Source organism: Motacilla alba, chromosome 2 (genome assembly GCF_015832195.1).
Source record: "Motacilla alba alba isolate MOTALB_02 chromosome 2, Motacilla_alba_V1.0_pri, whole genome shotgun sequence".
NCBI lineage: Eukaryota > Metazoa > Chordata > Aves > Passeriformes > Motacillidae > Motacilla > Motacilla alba.
In genome coordinates this window covers 64,662,758-64,684,673 of record NC_052017.1, presented here as the reverse complement: position 1 = coordinate 64,684,673, position 21,916 = coordinate 64,662,758, and the positions used below count along the sequence as shown (strand labels likewise).

At 44.8% G+C, this 21,916-nt stretch overlaps 2 protein-coding genes across 8 annotated transcripts in view; one reads left to right on the top strand and one right to left on the bottom strand.

Annotated features, from left to right (window-relative positions):
• Positions 1 to 1,467: 1,467 nt before the first annotated feature.
• LOC119698243 (collagen alpha-1(I) chain-like) lies at positions 1,468 to 3,653 on the bottom strand. Its single transcript, XM_038129943.1, has 2 exons — positions 3,286 to 3,653; positions 1,468 to 2,339 (listed from the first exon to the last, which is right to left on the bottom strand). The coding sequence occupies exons 1-2, from the start codon at positions 3,426 to 3,428 to the stop codon at positions 1,502 to 1,504; spliced, it is 981 nt and encodes a 326-aa protein (XP_037985871.1). The 5' UTR covers positions 3,429 to 3,653; the 3' UTR covers positions 1,468 to 1,501.
• The window catches only part of HIVEP1 (HIVEP zinc finger 1), a 121,064-nt gene continuing 100,782 nt past the window's right edge, over positions 1,635 to 21,916 (top strand). The window contains exons 1-2 of one of the 7 annotated variants that reach the window (XM_038129930.1): positions 1,635 to 1,771; positions 5,997 to 6,143. In XM_038129930.1, the coding sequence (XP_037985858.1) occupies positions 6,104 to 6,143 (40 nt within the window). In that variant the 5' untranslated portion in view covers positions 1,635 to 1,771; positions 5,997 to 6,103. The other 6 variants (XM_038129931.1, XM_038129936.1, XM_038129933.1 and 3 more) reach the window with 6 other exon arrangements.

Genomic DNA, 21,916 nt, shown 5'->3' with positions numbered 1-21,916 from the left:
CTAGCAGAAGAAACTTTTCCTGCTGGCTGCAGGGGGTTTGCTATGGTCTCATTTCAACTTGCAGGCTGGAGCATCTATTTCGAACTTACTGAGGTCCTTGTGAAAAGATGAATGACCTAGAACTCCCTTTGGCACCAGCAGCAGCTGTGATGGCTCCTTCTTCCTAAGGCATCTTGTGAGGAAGGGCCAGTATCCGACACTTTCTCCTGATGGCTCTGGTGATCACAATCTGAGGCTTTCAGGCAATGAGTAGCAAAGAAGGGTCTAGATGCTATGTGTCCCAGAAGCCTGCAGGACAGACTTTAAGAGACAGCTGAGCAGAGCAAGTAGAGGTTCCGACCTAGCTTCAGAGGTCGCGTGGTCCTGGGTTTGTGACTGGTCAGACTTGGTATTCTGATTTAAGCTTATGGAACCTGTAGGATCATATTCACGTTGATGTGTTTAGGATAACAACGACTCTGCTCTTTAGCAAGTTGCAGTCCCAAGTCTAAAAGCCAGACAAAGGAAGAACAAGGGGGGGGGGGGGGGGGGGGGGGACGACAGACAAGGGAGAAGACAAACACTGTCTCTAACAATAAAGAATCATCATTTGGTTGTCCAATAGGAGCAGCAGAACCTATTTCTCCTGAAGATACTCTTTGAGGGTCTGATTTTTCCATGAATCTCCAGTTCAGCGATGAATACTATCTCTTGCCCTCACCACCAGTTGCAAACTAGCCAGGGATTTCACTTACATTTTCCTCCCGTGTTGCCTCTGGGCAGGACATAGGACAGGTTACCCACAGCAGAGGTGTGGAGCCACCACTGTTAGCTGGAAGTGTTCTCAAGGTATAATTTAAGTGAACTCAAGAGGAAAAATAGCCCAGAGACAGTGCCTGTGGCCAAAAGCTCAGGCAGAAGTGGTGTCATGTCAGTCCACAGCTATGCAGCGAGCTACTCTGCATCTTCCTGTCTTGGTTTCTCCCCTGTGAAATGGAGATTAAAATACTCATCTGTCTTACAAATATGATTAAATGTAGGTTGAAAGAACTCCATGTAAAAACCTTGAAAACTCTGGGAATGGTGGTCCTGTTCACTTAAGGCAGGATCTGGTCTGGACACTGAACCCCAAAGGGAAGGACGTAGCAGGGCCAAGGTGCTCCCAGCTGAGCACACAGACTGCCAGGGGAGCGCAGGCACGGGAGGAGGGAGAACACGGAGGTGATGCAAGAAATATTTATTTGGGTTTGTTTGCTAAAGACATCAAGTACTGGCTTCAAAAGCAAAACCCGATCGAAAACCCGAGTGGCGATGAAAAGCTGCCAACACTGCTTTGTCGGGGAGTTTGGGTGACAAAAAAAAAAAAAAAAAAAAAAAAAAAAGTAAGAAAAGAAATGCCGAATTCCCCTCCTCAGTACCCAAAGCCCAGCTCGGGCCCCCTCGCCTTTTGGAGGGCGGCCCAGCGCTCCTGCCTGTGGTGCGGGAGAAGGGAGGGCAGCCCTTGGCCGGGCAGGGTGACCCGTCACGGAGAGCGCACACACACACAGACACACGTGTGCGCCGTGCACACACACCCCCGCAGCTGATGCAGGAAACCAACCGCGGCAGCACAGCCCCCACCGGCAAAACCCGCGTCCCGGGCCAAAAAAGGGGCGCCGCGGCGGAGAGCACGACGCGCCTCCTCCTCGTATTTCCTCCCCCGCCCACTTCCAGCGGCGGAGGGGCTCGCTGCCGCCGCCGGCTGCCGCCCGGGATGGAAAGTTGTAGCCGCGGCGGGATGCGCGGCGCGGCGGTGAGTTTCCCCGGCGGCGCCGGGGCGCGGCGGGCCGGGCGGGCGGGGGCGCGGGGAAGCCCGTCCGGGCGGGCGGCAGGGAGGAACCTCCGGGATCTCCGCGTCAGCCCCGTCTCTCTGCGTGTCCGTCCGTGTGTGTGTGTGTGTGTGTGTGTGTGCGCGCCCGGCCGTGCCGGTGCCCCGGGGGCCGGGCCCTGCCAGGGGGGAGCGCGACGCGCACCGCGCAGCGCCCCGAGCGGCGGCGGCGGCGGCTTCGGCCGTCGGGGGAGGCGCTGCCTCGTGCCGTGCCGAGCGGGGACCCCCCCTTGAGGAGACCCCCGGGAGCCGCGGCGGCGAGGTGGCCCCCTGCCTCGGGGCAGGAGCAGGGGCCGGGGCGGCGGCGGCCGGGCAGTCCCACCGGAGGGAAGGAGGAGGAGAAAGGCGAGGGGGAGGAGGCGGCGGCCCCCCGGCGCGCCGGCCGTGCCTCCCCCACCGGGCCGCGAGGAAACCCCCTCGGTGACCCCTCCCCCGACCCGGGGAGGGGGCGGGACCGGGAGACCCGGTGACGTCACTGCTCCGGCCGCGCTTCCTGCAATAGAAAGTGAGGGAAGGTAAAACACCCCCCCGCCCCCCGCGCTCCCCCCGACGGTGACCGGGGCGCCGGGGGGAGGGGCGGGGCGGGGCGGGCCCGGCGGGGAACGCGGCTCTCCCCGAGGGGACCCCGGCGGATGCGCCGAGCCCGCCCGTCCTCCCTCCCTCCTCCCTCCCCCGCCGGGCCCGCCCCGCCCCTCCTGCCTGCCAGGGGAGGCTCCCGCTCCCCCGCCCCCCGTTCCCCCGCATTGTGTCCCCCCCCGTCCACCGCCCCACGGCCGAGGGGCAGGGCCGCGATGGGGGCTCCCGAGTGGGACGTGGGGGATGGGGCTCCCGGAGGAGGGGTCTGCTGCTGCGGGGGGCGGGCGCGGCCGGGGGCCGGGGGGCTGCGGAGCGGGGCCGTGCCGGGGGGCGGCGCCTTGGCCGGCCCGGGGGGACGGTGCATGGAGGAGGGGTGGGTGCCGCTGCCGGGCTCTGTGTGTGCGTGTGCGTGTGTGTGCGGGCGCGGTGGCGGCTGTGGCGGCGGCGCTGGGTCATGTTTGTGTTTGAGGTTGTCAAGTGAAGGAGGCTCCCGGCCCCCCCGCTCCCCCCGCTCTTTCTCCCTCCCTCCCTCCCTCTCCCTCCCGCCGCCGCCGCCGCCGCCGCGCAGGGGTCGCCGCGCTCCCCGCCGCTGCCGCCGCCATCAGCCGCCGCGCCGGCCCCTCCGCCAGGTTTGCAGCGGGCCCCGCGGGGGGCGGGAGGGGGCTCGGGAGGCGCTGCGGGGACGAGGGTGCGGGGCAGGACGGCCGCCCCCCGCCGCCCCCCTCGGCGTGGAGCTGCGGCAGCCACAACACAATGTGTCCTCCGCCGGCGGCGGCGGGGGGGGGGGGGGGGGGGGGCGGTGGATCGGGCGGGCGGGCGGGGACGGGGAGGACCGCAGGCCCCGATCCCCCCCCTCAACCCACCGCGCTCCGCCGCGGCCCCTCTGGGACGCGCGGGGACTCCGCGCTCCGGCTGCGCCCGCGCTGCCCCCGGGGGTGCCGGTGCGCCCCGGCTCCCGGTGGATGTGTCCGGGCGTCCCCCCCGCTCCTCCCCGGGTCTGCAGCATGGGTTTTGGGGGCACTGGGAGGCGCGGAGCCCCGGCCCGGCTCCTCTCGGCCCCGCCGCCGTCCCCGCTGGGTGCCGGGCCGCGGCCGCCCCCCGTCCCTCTCTCCCCCTTCCCCCCCACCCCCCCGCGGCATGTGTGCAGTGCTTTGTTCGGTGCAGCGTTGCAGAGGGGTTTTCCCAGGCTCCTCCCTCTTTATTCATTCATGGATTTTTTGCCTCCCTCCCTTCCCCTCGCAGTCCCGCTCGCACATACCCGCGGCTCCCCGGGCCCCGCGGTGAGCTGCCTCCCGCCCCGCTCCCCCATTTTTGGGTGGATACGGGGGGATGTGACCGCTTTGCCATCGCAAAGGCCCGTTTCTCCCCCCCCCCCCCCCCCCCCCCTTTTTTTATTTTTTTTTTTTTTCTTGTTTAAGCGAGAGAGGGAATGACTTTTGGCGTGGGTCCTGCCCGGTGTTTCCGCCGTGGCTCTCACACGGCCATCTCTTCCCCGAAGGAGAGGGTCCTGCTGGCGAGCGGGGAAGCTTGGTGGCATTAAAGCGTCAGTAGGATGTCATTCGTGCTGCAGGGAAGCGTCGGGAAGGGGCTCCCGATTTACGGACACCGTGGGATTTCAAACTCTCGCTCCAAATAACTTGTGTAAAGAAGTGACGGTGTTTATTAGCGTCTTTAAAAACCTCAGCCCAGCCCCAGGGACTTTCCCAGTCGAGCCAGAGGAAAGGGGCGGACTGGGGCTCAGAGAGTGCTGGTCGCTTCAAGCCATCCAGCCACTTTTCTTCATTTCCAGTTCGTGCCTAAGACCTGGAAAATGAACCTATTAGCATAAGGTTTTATTTAATTTCTAAATATTTCTGTTGTGCTTGCAGATAAACTGGTATGAGTTAAACATCTTGACAGGCACTGTGCTCCGTTTCAGATTTTTCCATCTTTTTCCTTCAATGTGTCCTTCACTAATACCCTAGTGAAGAATCATTTAGTCAGAATAACATTTTTCAGCTTTCCTTTGTGTCAGTTGCAGTAATTTTTTTCCTCTTGTTTGGGTCTTTTTATGCAGCAACAGACAAAAGAAACATTAAAAATTAATGATTATATTCCTCAACAGTATGTAGACTGAAGGGATGGTTGCAAGTAGTCTATTTTAATTGGGTTTGAATTAAATTTTCTCAAAAATATGATTGCCTTGAAAAACAATGTAGGTGCCCCTAAATTAATACTTACAACAAATGCTAAAAATTCTACATCCTTCCTCCTTCAAACAGCTGTCCTTAATCAATTTGCCTATATTAGGGGCCATTCCAAAGTTCACATAGTTTTTTAAAAAATTATTTCTCGTGTTTACTAAAAAGAAAAATCTATTGACATGAAGTAGAATTACTTTAAAAAGAAGCAGAAACTTGTTATTTTAAAATTTTGTTTAGATGGAAGAGTGTAATTACACCAGTCATTTTCTTCTTTAGGTTCTCGTGTGTAAGTAGTTTTCCATAGGTCTCTGAGGGATTCACATCCTGCATCAGAAACTGAACAAAACTCTCATTGAACTGATAGCAATTCCTAAGAATGTTTGAAAAATAAGAAAGTGCAGGTAGGTCAAGAGCTAGTGTGATCCTTGGCTGTACACTGATATTTCAGCAGAACTATCCCACGGGGAATTCTTCCAAACTTACATTCTGCATGTAAGGATTCTGTAGGTAATGTTACAAATAAGATGATGCTTTGTGTGTTTGCCCTCCCCTCTGTACTTCCCCCACCCGAAGCTGATGCCAAATTTTGTTTAATTTTTTGGATTTATTTGCATGAGACAAGGGTTGTTGGAAGATGTTTTCTGGCTAGAAAACAGCTGACAAATGTGGAAAAGTGTTTTCGTTTTCTCATGCTTCCTGAGTAATCCTAAAAGGAGTTTCAGCCTCACGTGGTTTTCTTAAGATACTGGAACGCTTGACTCCATAAAACCTGTTGAGGAATCCGTTCGGTGCAGGTTGTGCAGCCGCGCTGGGAGCTGCAGGTTGAGCTCCGGCTGGCGGGAGCCCGGGGCAAGAGGCCGGGAAGTGGTGCCGACGCTTTGCACAACAAAGGGCACGAGGATCTGTGGCCCTGCCCCGGGACTGGGACACCGCGGGAACCCAGGACTCAGCTGGAAGACCCGCGATTCTGGCACGCATAAGACTGGGAGGGTGTAACAGCCCGGGGGATCCTTGAGGATCCCTCCTCTGAGGCAGCGGCTTGGGCTGTTACTCTGTTGTTGCACCGTGAAAAAAATACTTCAAGGGACCAGGGGTCTGTGACTGCTGTGGGAAACGTGGGTTGAGCCGGCAAGGAAATCTTGTCTGTGCGTGGAGGGAGTCAAGCCTGCTGTGAAGAGAATTCGGTCCCAGCAGTGTAACTCTGGTGGTCAGAGTGTGACTGCCAGGGTGGCTCCTGGGCTGTCAGACAGGAAAGTTTCCTTAGCAAATCATAGGTGCAGAAATATTTCTTGCTCATTTCCATAGTCATTTGAGGATGAAAGGGATCAGATGGGTATCTTTGTTTTTCTTATTGATGCCTACATCTCATAACTTTCTCTCTGTTTTTTTAGCATACGGATTAACTGAGCCCTTTGACAAGTTTATGGAGCTGCCATCTCTCTGCTTGCTGTACTTTCCATTTCTGAGAGGAGAAAGTGGTGCATGAGATTATAGGAAAATGCCTCGGACAAAGCAGATACATCCCAGAAATCTGAGAGGTATGTAGCTCTCAGTTGAGAAGGAAAAGCTCTTGGGAAACTCGGTTGCAGTTTCAATTATGAGGTTAAAGGAATATATTTAAGGAGTTGGTTTTGTTCCAAAAGTAACTTGTAAGCAAGTTTTAGGAGTTGTCTGTGAGACCGCTCTAATTTTCACAGAGAAATAACTGGAACATGTCCTTATTCCTGCAGTCTGTGTACTTGACAGCATTTTTGATATTCTCCAGCTTACAGCAATAGCCAGCATGAACTTTGAAAATGCAAAGGAAGAAGCAGTTTCCTTATCAGAGAATTTACAGTTGAAATACAGGGGGAGGTGGGAAATGGGTGTCACACGGCAGAACTTGAGGTCCTGCAGCCGGTAGTTGTTTTTCTTTAATAGTTGTCAGTTTAGCTTGCTTTTGAGGGGATCAAAACCTCCTCCTATGCATGGCTTCTCATATTTATCTATCACCTGTCACCCATGCTACCTTGAGCATTGCTAGGTTTGACCTTGGTCTCCTTGCTCTCCTGCCTTTGTGCAGCCACATGTAGCTTGGCTGTAAGGGGCAAGCAGGTGAGAAAGCTGCTCTGCAAACTGGCAAGCTTACATGTTCTGGCATTTCCTTGAAAAAAATCCCAGTGCACTTTACCAATCCTGTGTGAATGTGAGGAATCTGATCCTATGGATATTTGTTACTGCCTTGGTAGAAGTGGCCCTAGAGGAATTAAATGAGAGGAAAAATGCAGGTCAGTTGAAGAGCAGACATCCATGTTGAGGGAGAACACGCTTCCATCCCCACCCTTTTACCCAGGTTTTGGAAGAACATGCTTCCACCTGCACCCTTACATGTAGCTGTCATCAGCTTTTTTCAGGTTAATTTTACAGCTGCAGTATGGAAGCATCCCTTCAGAGGAAAAAAGACATTACAAAACCACAAACTTCAACATAAAGCTTTAGGGGTAGGAACAGCATTTGATTCTGGTTTTAACTTTTTATGTCAAAACACAGCAAACATTCTCATGTGTCTCAGTTAGTTTACAGTTGAGAGTCTCTCAAGGGCTTGTGCATACAGCTGTATCTGAGACTTCGTGTTTGCGGACTGTTGTCATTGCTACCACTAACGATCTCTGCTGGAGAAGACATTTTTGCAGTGTCTTTATTCAGGAAGTGCTGAGTAGCATTTTGGTATGATGGATAAACCTCTCTAACAGATCAGGAATTTTACATTTCTCCTTCTTACTGGATGTGAAGTAATAAATCAGAGCTAAGTTTTCAATATTGCTGCTTACCAAGTTGCTGACATAACTGAGCTTATGTTTTCCAATCAAATCTGAGAGTGATCTAATTTTAGTACTCTGACTGATATCTACTCTTGTATTGCTTGAAACTTAATAGGAGTTAAATCTATTGTAAAGCTCTCTATTCACTCAAATAAATAATCTAATTAAACTCTTTAATTGTGTAAGAAATTAGTTGCCTTTTTTCCTTGCATAATTTCTCCAGTCATTTAGCTTTTATCAACCCCGTTACAGCAGTTTTCATCAGTTCCTATTTTTCTACAACTAATGAACTTCTTGAATGAATTGAGATGGGTTAAATGTTGGGAAGGGAAATAGCAGTGTATACAGCAAGCCCATAGTTAGACATTATGTTGGAACAGCTCAATGATTGTCAAAACTACACAGGTTGCTGTAAACTTCAACACCTTGTGAGCAGATATTGCTACTGTCATGGGTTGTTAGAGGTGAAGTGATTTAAAAAATCAGTTTACTTCTCATTAGTTATAGACAATTTCCATTTCTAGTCTAGATAATGAAGAAAACTGGATTTCACTTTCTTTAGTCTCCTTATCAGTCCCTGAGAGCATTGCAGAAAATACTTGCTTTGAACCCTCAGTTTCTGCTGGAACTTGGGGAAACTGAAAGGTTTGACAGGTCTGTTTTCTGACAGCTTATTTTTGCATATGCAAAGTTAGACACATCTTAAGTTGATGCTATTAATTAACCATTAAAACTTTAACAAAAGGGTGGTTTAGCATGTGGTTTAATCCATGGTAATTGGTATTGATGACAGCTAAGCATGCAAAAAAGCATAAATGTATATGGTCGAAGGTGAAACTCAGCAAGCTTGGCAACCAAAAAAATATGTTCTGTAACATTTGAAAGACAAAGGTGTAAGATTAAGTAATCTGTGTTTTTACAGGTTTTTAGGTTAAAAGCTATTTTTACTTTGTCTAAACCTGATTGTCACCTTTTGTACTATGTACAAAGAACACTCCATGGCCTTACCTGGCTTCTTCCCTGCTGCCAGCTCCTCTCATTGCCCCATAGCAATCAAATTGCCAACAGCTTTAACTAGACTTACTCAGAGCCCATCAATGTTTAACTTTTTTGGAGATCACTATTGAACAACCCCTGAGACTCTCTCCATGCTTTTGTGCATTAGATGAGTTATTTGGGTTGCACTTGTAGTCCAAATCAGCCTGGAGAATAAATAACCAAGTACAAGAACCTAAAGTATTTTCCCTTAAAAAAAACCCCAACACAATCCTTCTCTCCCTTCCTGCCAAGAAAACACACAGGAGAAAAAACACCATAGAGATCCCCCACACACACTCCCATTAGTTAATTTGAGGTTTGCAGCAATGTTGGAATAAGTTTTGAAGGTTTTAATATTGGCTGTGTTTACCGTAAGCAACCTTATTGACTGGGGAAAATAAAGTAACATTGTTTAGTATAGAGAGCTAAATTTAAGATTTCGTCAGGAAACCTTAAAGCTCTTTGTTTTGTGTCATGGCTTGATTTTGCTCATTTTTTATATTCTGTGAAATCTGACAGCCTTTGGCAGAAAAGCTGTGGCCCTAAAGTGTTAGGATCAGTGAAGATCCTAATATTCTGAAGATTTCACTGTCTCCTTATAGATGATTGAATATAGTGCTATACTGACCTGCTTTTACAACAGGAAAAGAAACCTATATAAGTAAGATGGGGTATGGGAAACATTATTTTGCAAATAAAAACAAATCTAATTAGTTGGCCATTTGTTTTCATGAGTGTATTAGTGACATGGTTTTGATGCCTGTTTGCATCTCAAAGAGCATGTTGAATCTGAAGGTACCAATAAGGCATGTGCTGTGCTGCCCTTGTTTCATTAGGTTGTTTTGTCATGTCAGCCTTCCCTGCTCCTCACTGCAAATCCCTCCCTAACATGAAACATGTTGCCATCACTAGTGGGTGCTTTGGTTAGAAGAGTCATGCACAATGTCAGGCTGAGTCTCCTGACCAACTTAACAGTCGTTGTCATCCCCAGCAGTGGGGCTGAGTGGCTGAAATTTGAGAGAAATTATAGTTTTCCATGTCTCAAAGAGAGATGTGGATTGGCTGCATGGAAGTTCTGGAGAGTGTTTAGTAGTTTCAGAGGTGAAGGCCAAAGGTATGCATGGGAAAAGCCTGGCATGGGTTGTCCATCGGTGATGTGACTGGAGCTGAGTTCATAAGCGAGTGTTCCTGATGTTGTCCTAGTCTTTTCAATATTAAGAGTGTGTATTGTGTTGCTAATCAAAAGCAGCATCATTCCTCCTTCAGAAAACAAAAAGGGAAATATTTGCAAAAGAGGAAGATACCTGTCTTGCTCAGACACCTAGAGGTCTCATTTTCTTATTTTTCTTTACCATTTTAGCTCAGTAAAACTAACAAAAAGACTCCTTTGTATATGGCTGCAGCCTGTATTTACATGGCCAATTGATCCACACGTGTAACAAAACATTTCACAGAATCTGTAATGTATTCCCAGAAGTACAGTTACATTAGAGAATCATGCTTTTAGCAGGATTGAGTGTGCTTGGTTTGTTGTCAGATGGTTGTGAGGATATAGAAGGAAAAACGGCTCATGTTTTTGTTTACTTAGAAGTACCCAATTGCAGAGTTTAAAATGAAAAGTTTTGTTATGTGTACCCTGTTTAGCAGAGTGCTGTGATTCACCAAAACAAAACTGTAACAAATATTTTGAATTTTGTCTCTTTCTAGATAAGCTTTCTGTTATTTTTTCAGAAGACAAGTTGTTGCTGTTTTTCCTTTTCAATCAAGTATTTCTCTTTGGAAACAATGGCAGACAGGCCCTAATGTTCAACAGCCGCTTCCAAATCTTCTAACGCTTTGCATTTGATAAGGAAATGCAAGTGTATTATGGGTAACTTTTCTGAATAGGTTGATAGCTTTGCAATAATCTAAAAATCATGTTTAAGTTTGCTGGAAAGCTGTGTATGTAATGGCCTTAAAATATCCAGAAGAGCTGGGCATCTTCTGCTTCTCAAGTGTGAGTTAACAAAGTCTCTCTGTGTTGTTTTAAGATTGTAATGTGCTTTTAGTGCTGAAATAGGTCTGTCTATGTTGAAAGCTGACAGATTGATACTCCTTATTAGTGTTGGTTTTGTAGTCTGTGTAAGTTATGAATAGATTTGTGTGCTGTGCTTTATTCGTGATTTTCATCAAATGACTTAATAAAAATATGGAACTTTCTCAAGGTTTGCTTCTAGAATTTGTACTTACTTGAGTCAAAAGAAGTGTAAAAGCACTATTGACTTTTGCATCTTTGTATTGTTTCTGAGACAAAAAATGATGCCCTAATTTAGGATGTTCCAGAGAGGCTGCTGGTGCAGTATTAGTACATCAGAAGTGCTGGTGGTCTGCTCTTCGTAGCTTACTTGTGGGCATCTGTAAAGGTGTTGCATATGTGTCTTGCCTAAGTTCCTGGAGCAACAATGAGACACAGGTGGAACAAGAAGTCAGAGTTTTGACTTGGTGACTTTGGTACAGAAAATATCCTGTGATTTGGCAGCAGTTTTTGTTTCTGTATGTCAGATAGTTTTGTATAATTTCTTCTACAAACCAAATCTAAGCTCCAGATGTCTCTCATGAAGGTAGAGAGAATGCATGACCCTGTTGATCTGCTGCAGTACCAGCAGATCCACCTGTAATGCAGTGAATAGACAAATCTCTTGTTGACCACAGAAGTACTCTCTTCCTGTGTGTCTTGAATTTCTCATTTGGGACATGGAAGGATGGGGTGGTTTTTTTTCTTTTTTTCTTTTTCTTTTTGTTTTTTTTGTTTTACTGGTTAAAGGTGTAAGATCTTCAGTCTGTGTCTTACGGTGTGTATGGTCCAGCATCTTGCAGATTAGATATCAATGTGCCTGCAGACCTTGAATTTTATTGTAATATGAATGATGTCTAAATGCAATAAACTGTCCCACATACTCCATGGTGTAAGAAAGGCTGTGTTTAAAGCTGCAATTTGCCACCTTTTCCAATCACCTTTATTGCTCCTGTCTCATTGTGCCATGTTCCCAAATTTGATCATGTGTTTTCAGCAGAGTGTAGACCTGTTCACTGCCAGGATGGTTGGGGTCTTTTGTCAGTAGCCACAGTTGATGGACAAAAGCCTGTTGAGAGTGCCTTGCAAGAGGGGAGGGAACACTAGGGTGGATAACACTGGTCACTGTTGCCTTGAGACAGCTGTGTTGAATTTCTGCCTCTACCACTGAGCTTCTTGTGCTGAGACTGAGAGATTCTGTTACGCCAAACCTTTGCAGCCACCCCTAATGGTGAGTGCTGCACTTTGCCTTGAGATACTCAGGCACAAGTTCTGAGTTTATGCAACAACAGTTGTTCCACTATAGTGACAGTTTGGTGCAAAATACTGCAAAAGTGCAAGATACATTAAAAAAAATAAATCAAGGTCTAGGTGATGTAAGATGAGGATCCAAAATCAGCCAACAATTTTGGCACATCTTCTAATCTCTGTCTCTTAATCTCTCTATGCCTCAGTTTTCTGCTGTAAACTGAAGATACCAGTTCCACATCAGCTTTTAATGACTCAGAAGATGAAGTTGTTAGTGTTGTGAAGCCGACACTCAGTGGCTAAATAACGGAAAAGATGATGAAGAAACTGGTAGTAAACAGAGCCAAGCAGTGAGCACAGCTCAGTTTGCAACTGGCTTCGTTTGCATAAACACCCTTGCTTTTGGCATCCTCCAACTTCTTGCTGCTTCACCTCACAATCTTAACATTTGGAAGGTATTCTTAAAGCTTACTTCCTAGCTTCTAAAATACCAAACTAAAAACCCAAGACATTCCACCATATCGAACCACAAAGTTCTTCTGTGAGTCATTGAGGTTTTAGGACCTCAAGCTGCAGTGCAGGTTTCTGTTGTGTGAGCTGGGCAGCGTGTGCTGGTGTGCCCTGCCTGGACCTGGCACAGGGCTCTGGAGAAAGGCATCTCTCCCATCAGTGAGTGTTCGTCATCATGTGTCAGAGTTTCACACTGTTGCCAAGAAAGCCCCTGAAGCCAGAAGGGAATACTCACTGACAGAAAAGGTCTTTAGGGAGGAACACCTTTAGTGTCATTTCCCAGTTGGTTTTGAGACTGGTTTAAGCCACTGCTGCTGGAAGAGAAGGTGGTGTAGTGGTCCTGCCTCCTGCCCACCTCAGATGCTTGTTGCCCTTGTCGCTTGTCTGTTTGCTGGCCCCACCATGGAAGTAGTGGCACCCAGAGCGAGTTTTGCCAGCATCATCTGGGTTGGCTTTTTGGGCTGGGTTGTTGTTCCCTGATGCTGTACACCCTTGCTGGAGCTGGTGGCAGTGGCAGACAGGGAGAGGCAGCGCTGAGGCAGGAATTGTTGCCTTGAGCGTCTTGCTTGAACTCATGGTGAAACTATGTTGTAAGCCTCTATTTGCCATCTGTGAGCAGCAGGCTTTTTTAAGCTTCTTTAATTGCCCAAAAGCAGGTCTAGATTTTCATGACGATAACAAAAGGTGTGTTCCCTCTTTCTGCTTTCTTTGCTTTGCTTTCCAGAACCCTCCTTCTCCTGATGCATTTCCACGCATCACAAGTGATGTAGGTTCTTAATGGATAACTTTAGAAATTCTTTTGTACTGGTAAGCCAGCAGGAAGCTGAACTGGTCTCAGCTGACACCTTAATGAAAAATAAAATAAAGCACTCTCTCTCAAATTTGGCATAGAACTTTTATTCAGAATGAAAAAAAAAAAAGCCAAGATTTATCAAATTAATAAGGAGGTCCAGAAAACTAAACTTGATTGTAGCTGGCACTGACAGCTCTGAATATGTATAGATTTTTGCATATTCATGCTAAATGTTGGGAAAAGAGAGTTGGAATAATAAAAAGAGAATCTACTGGATATAGACCATGGTGAAAATAGGTGCTTTCAGAGGGAGTTAAAATAACATGAAGGAGGAAGGTGTAAGAATGGTATTCCAGCTCACAGGATTGCAAAGAAATACCTGCAAGAATGTTGATAAAAAATAAAAGAATGGAGGAAGGAGTTTAGTTCAGTTCCTTTGCTTTCAGGAAACAACAAATTGTATTTTTATGGAAGAGAAAAGCATTATAATTGCAGTTAGATATCAGTCTTGAGCTGGAAAGGAGTGGTCAAGGGTAATGTCAAAAAAATTGAATTCCTATGGAAACAAAAAAGTAGCAGTGAACTGGGACTTGAAAGCTATGTATAAGCCAGTCTAGATTTCTTTAAGAATTCAGTGAAGTGGAAACAGTGCATGTCTTTAAATCTGCATCACCTTTACATCTGTATCTTCTTTATTGCTAATTGAGCGTGGAGTAAGAAATGCTACAGAATTTGACATTTGCTGAAGCACGAACTCCAGCGTGTTAGGAAGGTCATGAAGAAAATGGTAGCTGTGGAAAGAGAAACAAAAAGTAAGATTTCAGCAGTTGTTCTTGCAAGTATTTCTATTACAGCAGGCAGCTGACCTTGGGATGAAACTAAGACCAGTCTTTTGAGACCAAGAACAATCACATTTTCTAAGAACCAAGCTTTCTTATGAGCATTTAGGAGAATATGGCTTTTTGTTTAGTTTTCTGGGTTTTTTTTAAATCCTTGCATCTCAGAATCTGTATTTGGGTTGCTGTGTGTATGTAAGGTGACTTTAAATGGCAGGAGGGTGTGTGTGTGTTTGTGTGTAAAAAACCAAAACAACAAATGAAAAACCCAACAGCCACCACTGATATGTAATCATCTGAAAGAAACATGTAAATAGCAAAATTCCAGGGAACCTTGGTTAAGAGAGCCTTCTTGCAGATTTATGGTCAAGTATGCCTTAAATGACTGTTTTGAAAAAGGCAAAGGCTTGTGGTCTGATGTTTTCACAATTGACTTTTTAGGGCTCAGAACTATGCAAGTTTGTCTGTTGACTCCTGTCAGTATTTTCAAACTTCAAAGTCTTCAGTCCACTGGGCTTTGCAGTTGTAGTAGTGTTACTGCCATGTCTTATATCCAGCCCAATAAACTATCCAAGAACATTGTTACCATTTAAAAATACCTTGTTCTAATTAATCCTCCTTAATAAAAATACCAGAAGAATAAATAACAAATAATAAATAATAAAGCCAGTGTTACTATGATGGAAAGGGCTTGTGTTCCAAGTACTTGCCTGCTGCTCCAGGTGAGGATTCTTCCCTGTGGAAAGAATTCCCAAAGCTGAGCAGACAGGCATGCAGGACCTTGGGCAGGGAGCTCAGTAACACAGTTGCCTGTATGTTAGGTGGGAGCATCTGTTTGACCTAATCCTTTGCAAAATTGTTGAGAAGATGAGAACTGTTTTTTTTCTAACCACAGTCAGTTGCCACCTTCAAAACAGTCACTCATAGCCCACCTTAATGTATTCAGGAAAATCTGCAAAAGACTGTTTTGAGAGTTATGTTGTTCTGTTTTGGTTTTTAATGCAGGAATTGTTCCCTTTCATGGTGTCTATTCTGAGTTTCTTCTTACAGCCAGATATTTTGATTTCAAGTTGAAACTGCTGTAAATATTTATGGTGGAAAACATAAAGGAGACTTCCTAGAGCCACATATTTTTAGAGACCTGGCTATACCAGTACAAAGTTCCTAGGCTGGTTCATTCTTTGGTATGTTGGACTTCTGTGTTAAGCATTTTAGTTCAGAAATGGCTTATGAGATTATGGAGAGAAACTAGGGCTCTTAGTTGGAAAAGTAAGGTTTTTCCTTGCTATGTTAAAACAGATGAATAAACTGGACTTTAGGTTTCCAAATCACATATGTTGGGCAAAGTGCAGTCTTTGCCACCACTTGTTTAAATGTATCATAACTCAGAATATTTACATTTAGAGGAAGGAGGGGGGAAATAAAACACCATGGCAGATTTTTGGAGCCTTCAGTGAAGCATTTATGGGGGAAGTAGGGAAGCTCTAGTTCAGTGAGGCAGTGCTGTTTGTTTTTAAATGAAAGCTTTTTAAATGCCTTTAAAGCTTCTCTCAGAATGGGGCTGCTCAGAGACTATGCTGGCTTAGCAATTCCTGTACGACCTTTGGTGGCAGGCTGAAGAAGAAATCTCTTTGTAAGGATCCGCAGGTTTTGAAAAGCAGAAGGAGGATTTTTGCTAAGGCAAAGTAGAAAAAGTATCTGTAATTGCAAATTTAATCTTTATCGTATGCATGTGGCCAGTTCGGTAAACTGGACTTAACGTCTTTGATTACCAACAGAAAGTAGAGGATGCATGTTCATATTTTAAATACCCCATGAACTTTCTTCCCCCTGAATTCTTGTGAGTTTTAAAGATAAGTTCTCAGCAAGTGCCCTTAGTAAATTCCAAGATAGACCTCCTCAGCTGAAACTAGGAAAGGTTTGAAATGAGCTGCAGGGAGGAAAAGCAGCGGTTCAGCGGGAGCCCGTGGTGTCGTGTCGCTACAAAACAACTGTGTGTGTGTTCCTAGTTACCTATGAAATATGTGGCTTACTCCCTGCCAGCGGTGCTAGTCATGGAATATCCAGAGCACACCGCATGATTTCCTCTGATTTTTGGCCTAATTTTGGGGGCTGGGAAGTAGGGTAAGTTAATATTGAATGGCATTGTTTTCAACTACTGAGCTCTGTTAAGTCAGATGGGAGATTGCAGGCTTGTTCTTACCCTAAAGGTTGCAATGCAGACAGAATACAGAGCCAGGAAAAAGAAAAAAAGTGTATGGAAGTGGCACTTAAAATATAATTGCTGTGGTGGTTTTGTGTTCCATTACTGCAAGGAATCTGTAGCCACTGTGCTTTTTGAAGTGAAGTGCATGTCTCATACTCAGTAGATGTATGGATTTTACCTTTCTCCCTGCTCTAGGATTTCTTACAGAAATAAGTATTTCTGTCACAGGTCCATGGAGAAAATGCAATGGTGTATGTATCAATAGTGTTTCAAATACTATATTAGTATAATTTTTATTAGCAGAATACCTAATATACCCAGGTGTTCCTGTAATTCTTCACTGTCAAGAGGCAAAGCAAGATATGGGCATGGCATAGTTTAATGCTTGGAATTGTAAAAGAGTGTAAGGGCAGGGCTTTTGTGGCCGAGAGGCAGATTAAGAACTGTAAAAATACTAAACTTCATTGCAAGAATGATTTAGTAATTTTCAAATGTATCTTTATGTAGTTCACAATGAGGACTTGCTGCATTTTTCTCAAGCATGGCATGTATTTATTAGGAGGTGTGATAGTACCCATTTTTATGTTAACAGTTTATGGAACATTTAATTTTGTCTTCCCCGGTGTTTTTTTCTTTATTTTAAACAGCGTACGTTTCTGTGACAATAAAATACTACATTTATTTTAGAACACTACCTACGTGTGCTATATCCAGATATATGCGTCCATTAGTATGTTCAGAATAGTGTTTTCCTTACGTGCTTTTTCTCATTTTCTTTCTTAAAATTCTGAAAAGGTGATGTAACTTTTGGAGATATGAGGAGAAATTGCTGTTCTCATACCAGATGGTTTTCCTTTTGTCAGCCTTACGAAATGCAATTGGTCCTTGGTGCCCTTTCAGCAAGGTCTGGTACCAGAATTGCTGCAGAACCTGGCTGCCATCCCTGTTCACGTACATTAAATCCATTGCTGCAGTGGAAGAAAGCATGCCAGTTTGTCCTGTTTGGCTCTAAAGTGTGGGTCTGCTTCTCTGTTGAAAGGGTCAATCTTCTCTCTCTTAGACTCATTAATTATGCTAGACTTCCATCCTAGAGTGAGGGTGCATCATACATAGATAGGGGCACATCCCAGAGCTCATGGGACATTTTCATAGGTGCCCAGGTGGGATGTAGGCTTGGCAAAAAACACATTTTAAACATATTTTAATTATTAATGTTTCCCCACTATCTTATGACTGACTTCTATCATGCCTTTTCAAAAACAAATAAAGAGCATATTCTCCTTTAAGAATTTTTTTTTAACAGCTTCTTTTTTTCTTCTTTTTCTGTGCTTTTTTTTCTTTTCTATGATTCTGCCTGCTAATGCAAGTATGACAAACAGTCTAATGGGCATCTAGGAAACAGAAAAATTCATAGTGTCATCTTATTCCTGACTGGTTTTTCCTCCTGTTTCAAAACCTGAAAAACCTTTGATACTGAGAACATCTCTCACATTTCCGTTTGCTCCTTGAACAAACTTGTAGATACAAAAAAATACAGTTAAAGCATGTTCTTCAGGAATAACATCTGTATAGTGCTTTGAAAAAGCAGAACAAGAAGTTGGCTGTGGAGAAGCCAAGTTTGAAGGATGGGATATCTGTATGTAACGTGCTCAGGAAGCAAGGACAAGTAATGGATTTTCAGTATATCTGAAAACTGACCCCATTATTTTAGGCAGTGTTTCTCCAGTGTCTCCAAGATAAAAGAGAAAGTGTGCATATGGCTGCATTTCTCACAGGTCTGTATAAACACATTTAGAACTGCTTGAAAGTGCAAAAAAAAAGGGTTAATATTGGAATATTTTCCCAACTTTTACAGTAATTTTAGTTCTTTTGTTCTTTTTTGGGGAAGGGGGAGGAGAGCGGGACAGGCAGAGCAGTTCTCGGTTTTCCCATTTGTAGGAGATTCACATTCTAGCAGCTTTTCTCTTGAATGTTCAACATCCATGCTTTAGCAAAACACTGATGAGATTTTCCAGTAGATCTCTTTAGTCAAAGGAAAGTTGAGTGTGATAAGCAGGCTGATGTGCCCCACATGCCTGGCAGACTCCTTTCTTGTGTCATTTTGTAGCCTCAGGGGTAAAAAATAGATTGAAGCCATTAGAATATATTTTCCTGTGGACCTTAAAATTGCCTGCAGTCAAGTGGTAAAATCTTATATATGCCGCTTGTGAATTCCTGATTTTCAGTTTGACTGCTAAATCACGATTTGCACAGCATGGCCAGTGATGGTCCTAGCTCACCAGCATTGGCCTTCCATAGTTGGATGTATTAATTTATAAAAATGCTTAAAAATACTTGGAAACAGATGAGAACCTGAATATTCATTTTGTACAAGTGGGAGCTATTGGCCTGAAAATAGTGGTCAGTGTTTTCCAGAGCTGAAAATTTCTGGCTTACCATGTAGTTCTGCCAGGACATTCAGAAATATGAAATATTTTAAAATCTTCTGTTATGAGGAAAAGGGAGAGAGGAGACAAACCCTGGTGTTAAGATAACAGAAAAGCATTAATGCAAATACACGTTTATGTAGTGGTTACCTGCAAGTAAATTTCAGTCTCACATTTCTAGGAAACATTGTCCTAAAATGTGTCTCTTGAGCCAATGTTGTAAGTAATCAGCTTTTTCTTCAAGAGGCTTTAAAAACACAATTTTGGCAACAGTAACTAAGGCGGTATTTTACAGAAGAGCCCCCAGTAAATGGAAAGCAAGCTGGTAATCAGTTTTGATTAACGGATCTGCATTCTGTTATTTAAATGTTTATATCCTGATTAGCATTTAGGCTGTATTTAAATATGCAATTTTATTTTAGCAGAATATGAGGCATGGAGAATGGAGATAATCTTTCAGATGCTAAATGCTGGGGATGTAAGGTGAAGAATGTGCACCCACCTCCCTCAGCCTTGTAAAGTGATATTGATGTGACTGATATTTTCACTTCAGTTGTGGGATTGTGGAGTTTCATAATCAGATATGACTAAAGGAAGAAGTGTTTGTGTCATTTAAGATACAAAACTAAGTTTTGAATAAGGTGTTGAGACTTTTGTTCATGAACTAAATTTCTCCTGCTCCTCATTTTGTTAAACACAAAGCAAGTTGAGCTGGTACAAAAGTTTGTAAGATTTTTCTCAATTATTTTAAGAATTGCCAATCTATGATGGCATCTGATCATCTGAATCTGCATTTCCATTGCTTCATGTATGTGTGGAGAAGAGTTACTATTCCTTATGTTGCTCATAATGTGTTTTTTTTTTTTCCATGCAAAAGCACTGATTCTGATGACAGTTGTTAGGTACCAGAGATGTTGGTTGGCTTTGTAAAATCACTTCGGCTGCAAAGCTGATACTTTGTTGCCAAAAGAGCATGCACATCTTTCTGGGTTAAAGAAGATCCCAACTTCGTGAAAAACTGACTGATTCAACAGAAAGGTTGGCCTGCCACGTAAGCATGCCATAAAAAACGAGCATCTGACAGCTCTGTGGCTTGAAATAGTAGATCTGACACAGGCATATGGAAAATTCATGCAACAGGGATACTGTATCAAAACAATTTCTGTAGAGAGGCAAAACGGAATCCTTTCTCTCCCTTTCTCCCCTCCTTTGCTTTCTCGTGACTCTGTTTTTATGTTGTTTGCTTCTTAGCCTTTGCCTTTTAAATGATGCCTCTTTAAAAACTGACATCTTACAAAGGATTGAGCTGTTCTCAAAGAAATTTTAGGTAGAGTGATTTAACATTGAAAGGGAATATTCACACAGGGATAACATCTGGAAGGTGGGGCACTTCTGAAAAGCCATGGCTCCTCTACCTCTTAATGTGACTGCCTGAAAGGAGAGACAGTGTACTGTGCTTATGAGTTGGACAGGGATTTCCTGCACAGGATGACTTGACTCTTCCTTCTTCCAAAGCAAACTCAATATCCTTTCTGCACCTTCTGATGCCACAAATCTTTTCTCCTCTCACTTGCTGTATTTCTATTGCATTAGGTTTGATATCCTCTGCAAAGTTTCTTATTAGTCTTCTACCTGGGCTTGTAGAGCAAAGACTTCTGTTTACACAGAAGGACTTCTGTTGTTCAGCTGGCAGAGGTTTTGAGGACTGCGAAGGGATAGAAAGTAAACATATGCAAGCAACAAATGGAGCAATTGCCCTCCTCCCATGGTGAGCAAGTCTATAACTGATATTACTGGCTTATTTTTTTCATAATTTTCTTTTTTTTTAGCCTCCCCTTCTGCTTTTCACATTTTTCACCAACTGTCATTGGGGTTTCCATCATTTTAGCTGCACTTTTTTCAACAGACCTTTGAAAATAAGATATTGCTGTTACAGCTACCATGAAGCAAAGAAGCGGAGGCACAGGAGGATTAAGAGACAGCTTAACCAAGGTGTGTAGGCACCCACTCTCTGCTAAAGCCTGAGGAGCTGTTGTGCCCAAAGTCCTTGCTGGATCATGCCTTGGAATGGTCAGTTAGGGTCATGCTGGGAAATGAAGCTGGGTCTTTCCTGGTTGGCCTGGGTAGCAGTGGTTACAACTGACCCAGTGTTTTCCAGCAGAATCCTTTCCTAAAATGTTTGAGCTCTGTGGTTCTCTTTACAAGAGCCACCCACTCATGTATTTGTGCCTACTACTACAGGGTATAGATTAATGAAATATAGATGTGTTTGTGCAGGGGCCCTTGCCTTACACTGCCAGTGGGACATGACTGAACAGCATCACCAGCTGCCCAGTCTGCACTTTCCTCTTATGAGTTTTATCTGAGGGAAGCTCTCTGTGGTGAATGAATTACTGAAATGAAGTGCCTGAAGACACAGTTAGACTTTCATTCATCCTGAGAAGTAATTAACATCTGGATATCTTGCTGCTGAGAATTCATTTCCTTCAGTAGTGGCCAAGTCCTTCTCTGTGTCCCTGCAACTGAGTTTGTGTCTTCCGTTCAGCTGGGCTGTTGCAGTGAATATGGCAGGTATGCTGCTGAACGTGAAGAACTGTGTGTAGAGCAAGCCCATGCAGTGGACTAGGGCACATACTCTTGATTTTTGAATCACCAGCAGGTTCAGTGGAGCCTGGCCCCAGTTGTGTACAGGCTGTGGAATTCTCATCTGTATGCAGCCTCCGTGAAGCAGCTGACTTCAAGCCTGTGGAGCTGCAGTAGCCAAGGAATCATAAAACATGAATCACGGGAATGAGATCCTCATGGGAAGATAGAGGGAATAGACTTGTGGCTGCCCAGAGGGAGGAAAACTTATTCTCCACCACTGTGACCCAGGAGTGCTGAGGACCTTGGTGCAATGCTGCATTGGTGAAAATTGACATAAGTTTATCCTCATGTGTGGCTACATGAGAAAAATGTATTTGGTAAATGAATTTTAAAAAGCCTGGTTCATTCCTTCTGCTTCATATGTAAATCCCAACGTTAGAACTGCAGATCTGCTTACTTAGTGTTTAGAAGTTGTAGAGGGCTAATGATGCTGCAGTGTGGGTGGGTGAAGCCCCACTGCTGCTTTTTGTGTCATGTCAATTTTTTTGTCGTGTCGCAAATCATCCAGGAGTCTGCCAACACGTAGAGAAAGAGATGTCTCCCTCCTGGTAAGTTGCTTCATTGGTCCCTTGGTAAAACTGCTGGATCCACACATTGCTTAGCTTCTTTTGGAGCTCTTGCTAGCTATTCTAAATATTCATTAAAATAACAATGCAGCCTTCTAAGTAAAAAGCTCACTGGAAAAAAACATGAGCTTTTTCCAGAAGCAAATCCAATCACCCCACCCATTTTCTTCAGAAACTGGAGCTGAGGC

Coding starts and splice junctions, on each gene's coding strand:
- LOC119698243 (XM_038129943.1), bottom strand. CDS start 3,428: ATGCTGCAGACCCGGGGAGGAGCGGGGGGGACGCCCGGACACATCCAC. Junction 2,340..3,285: donor AGGGGCCGCGGCGGAGCGCG/GTGGGTTGAGGG, acceptor TTTCTATTGCAG/GAAGCGCGGCCGGAGCAGTG.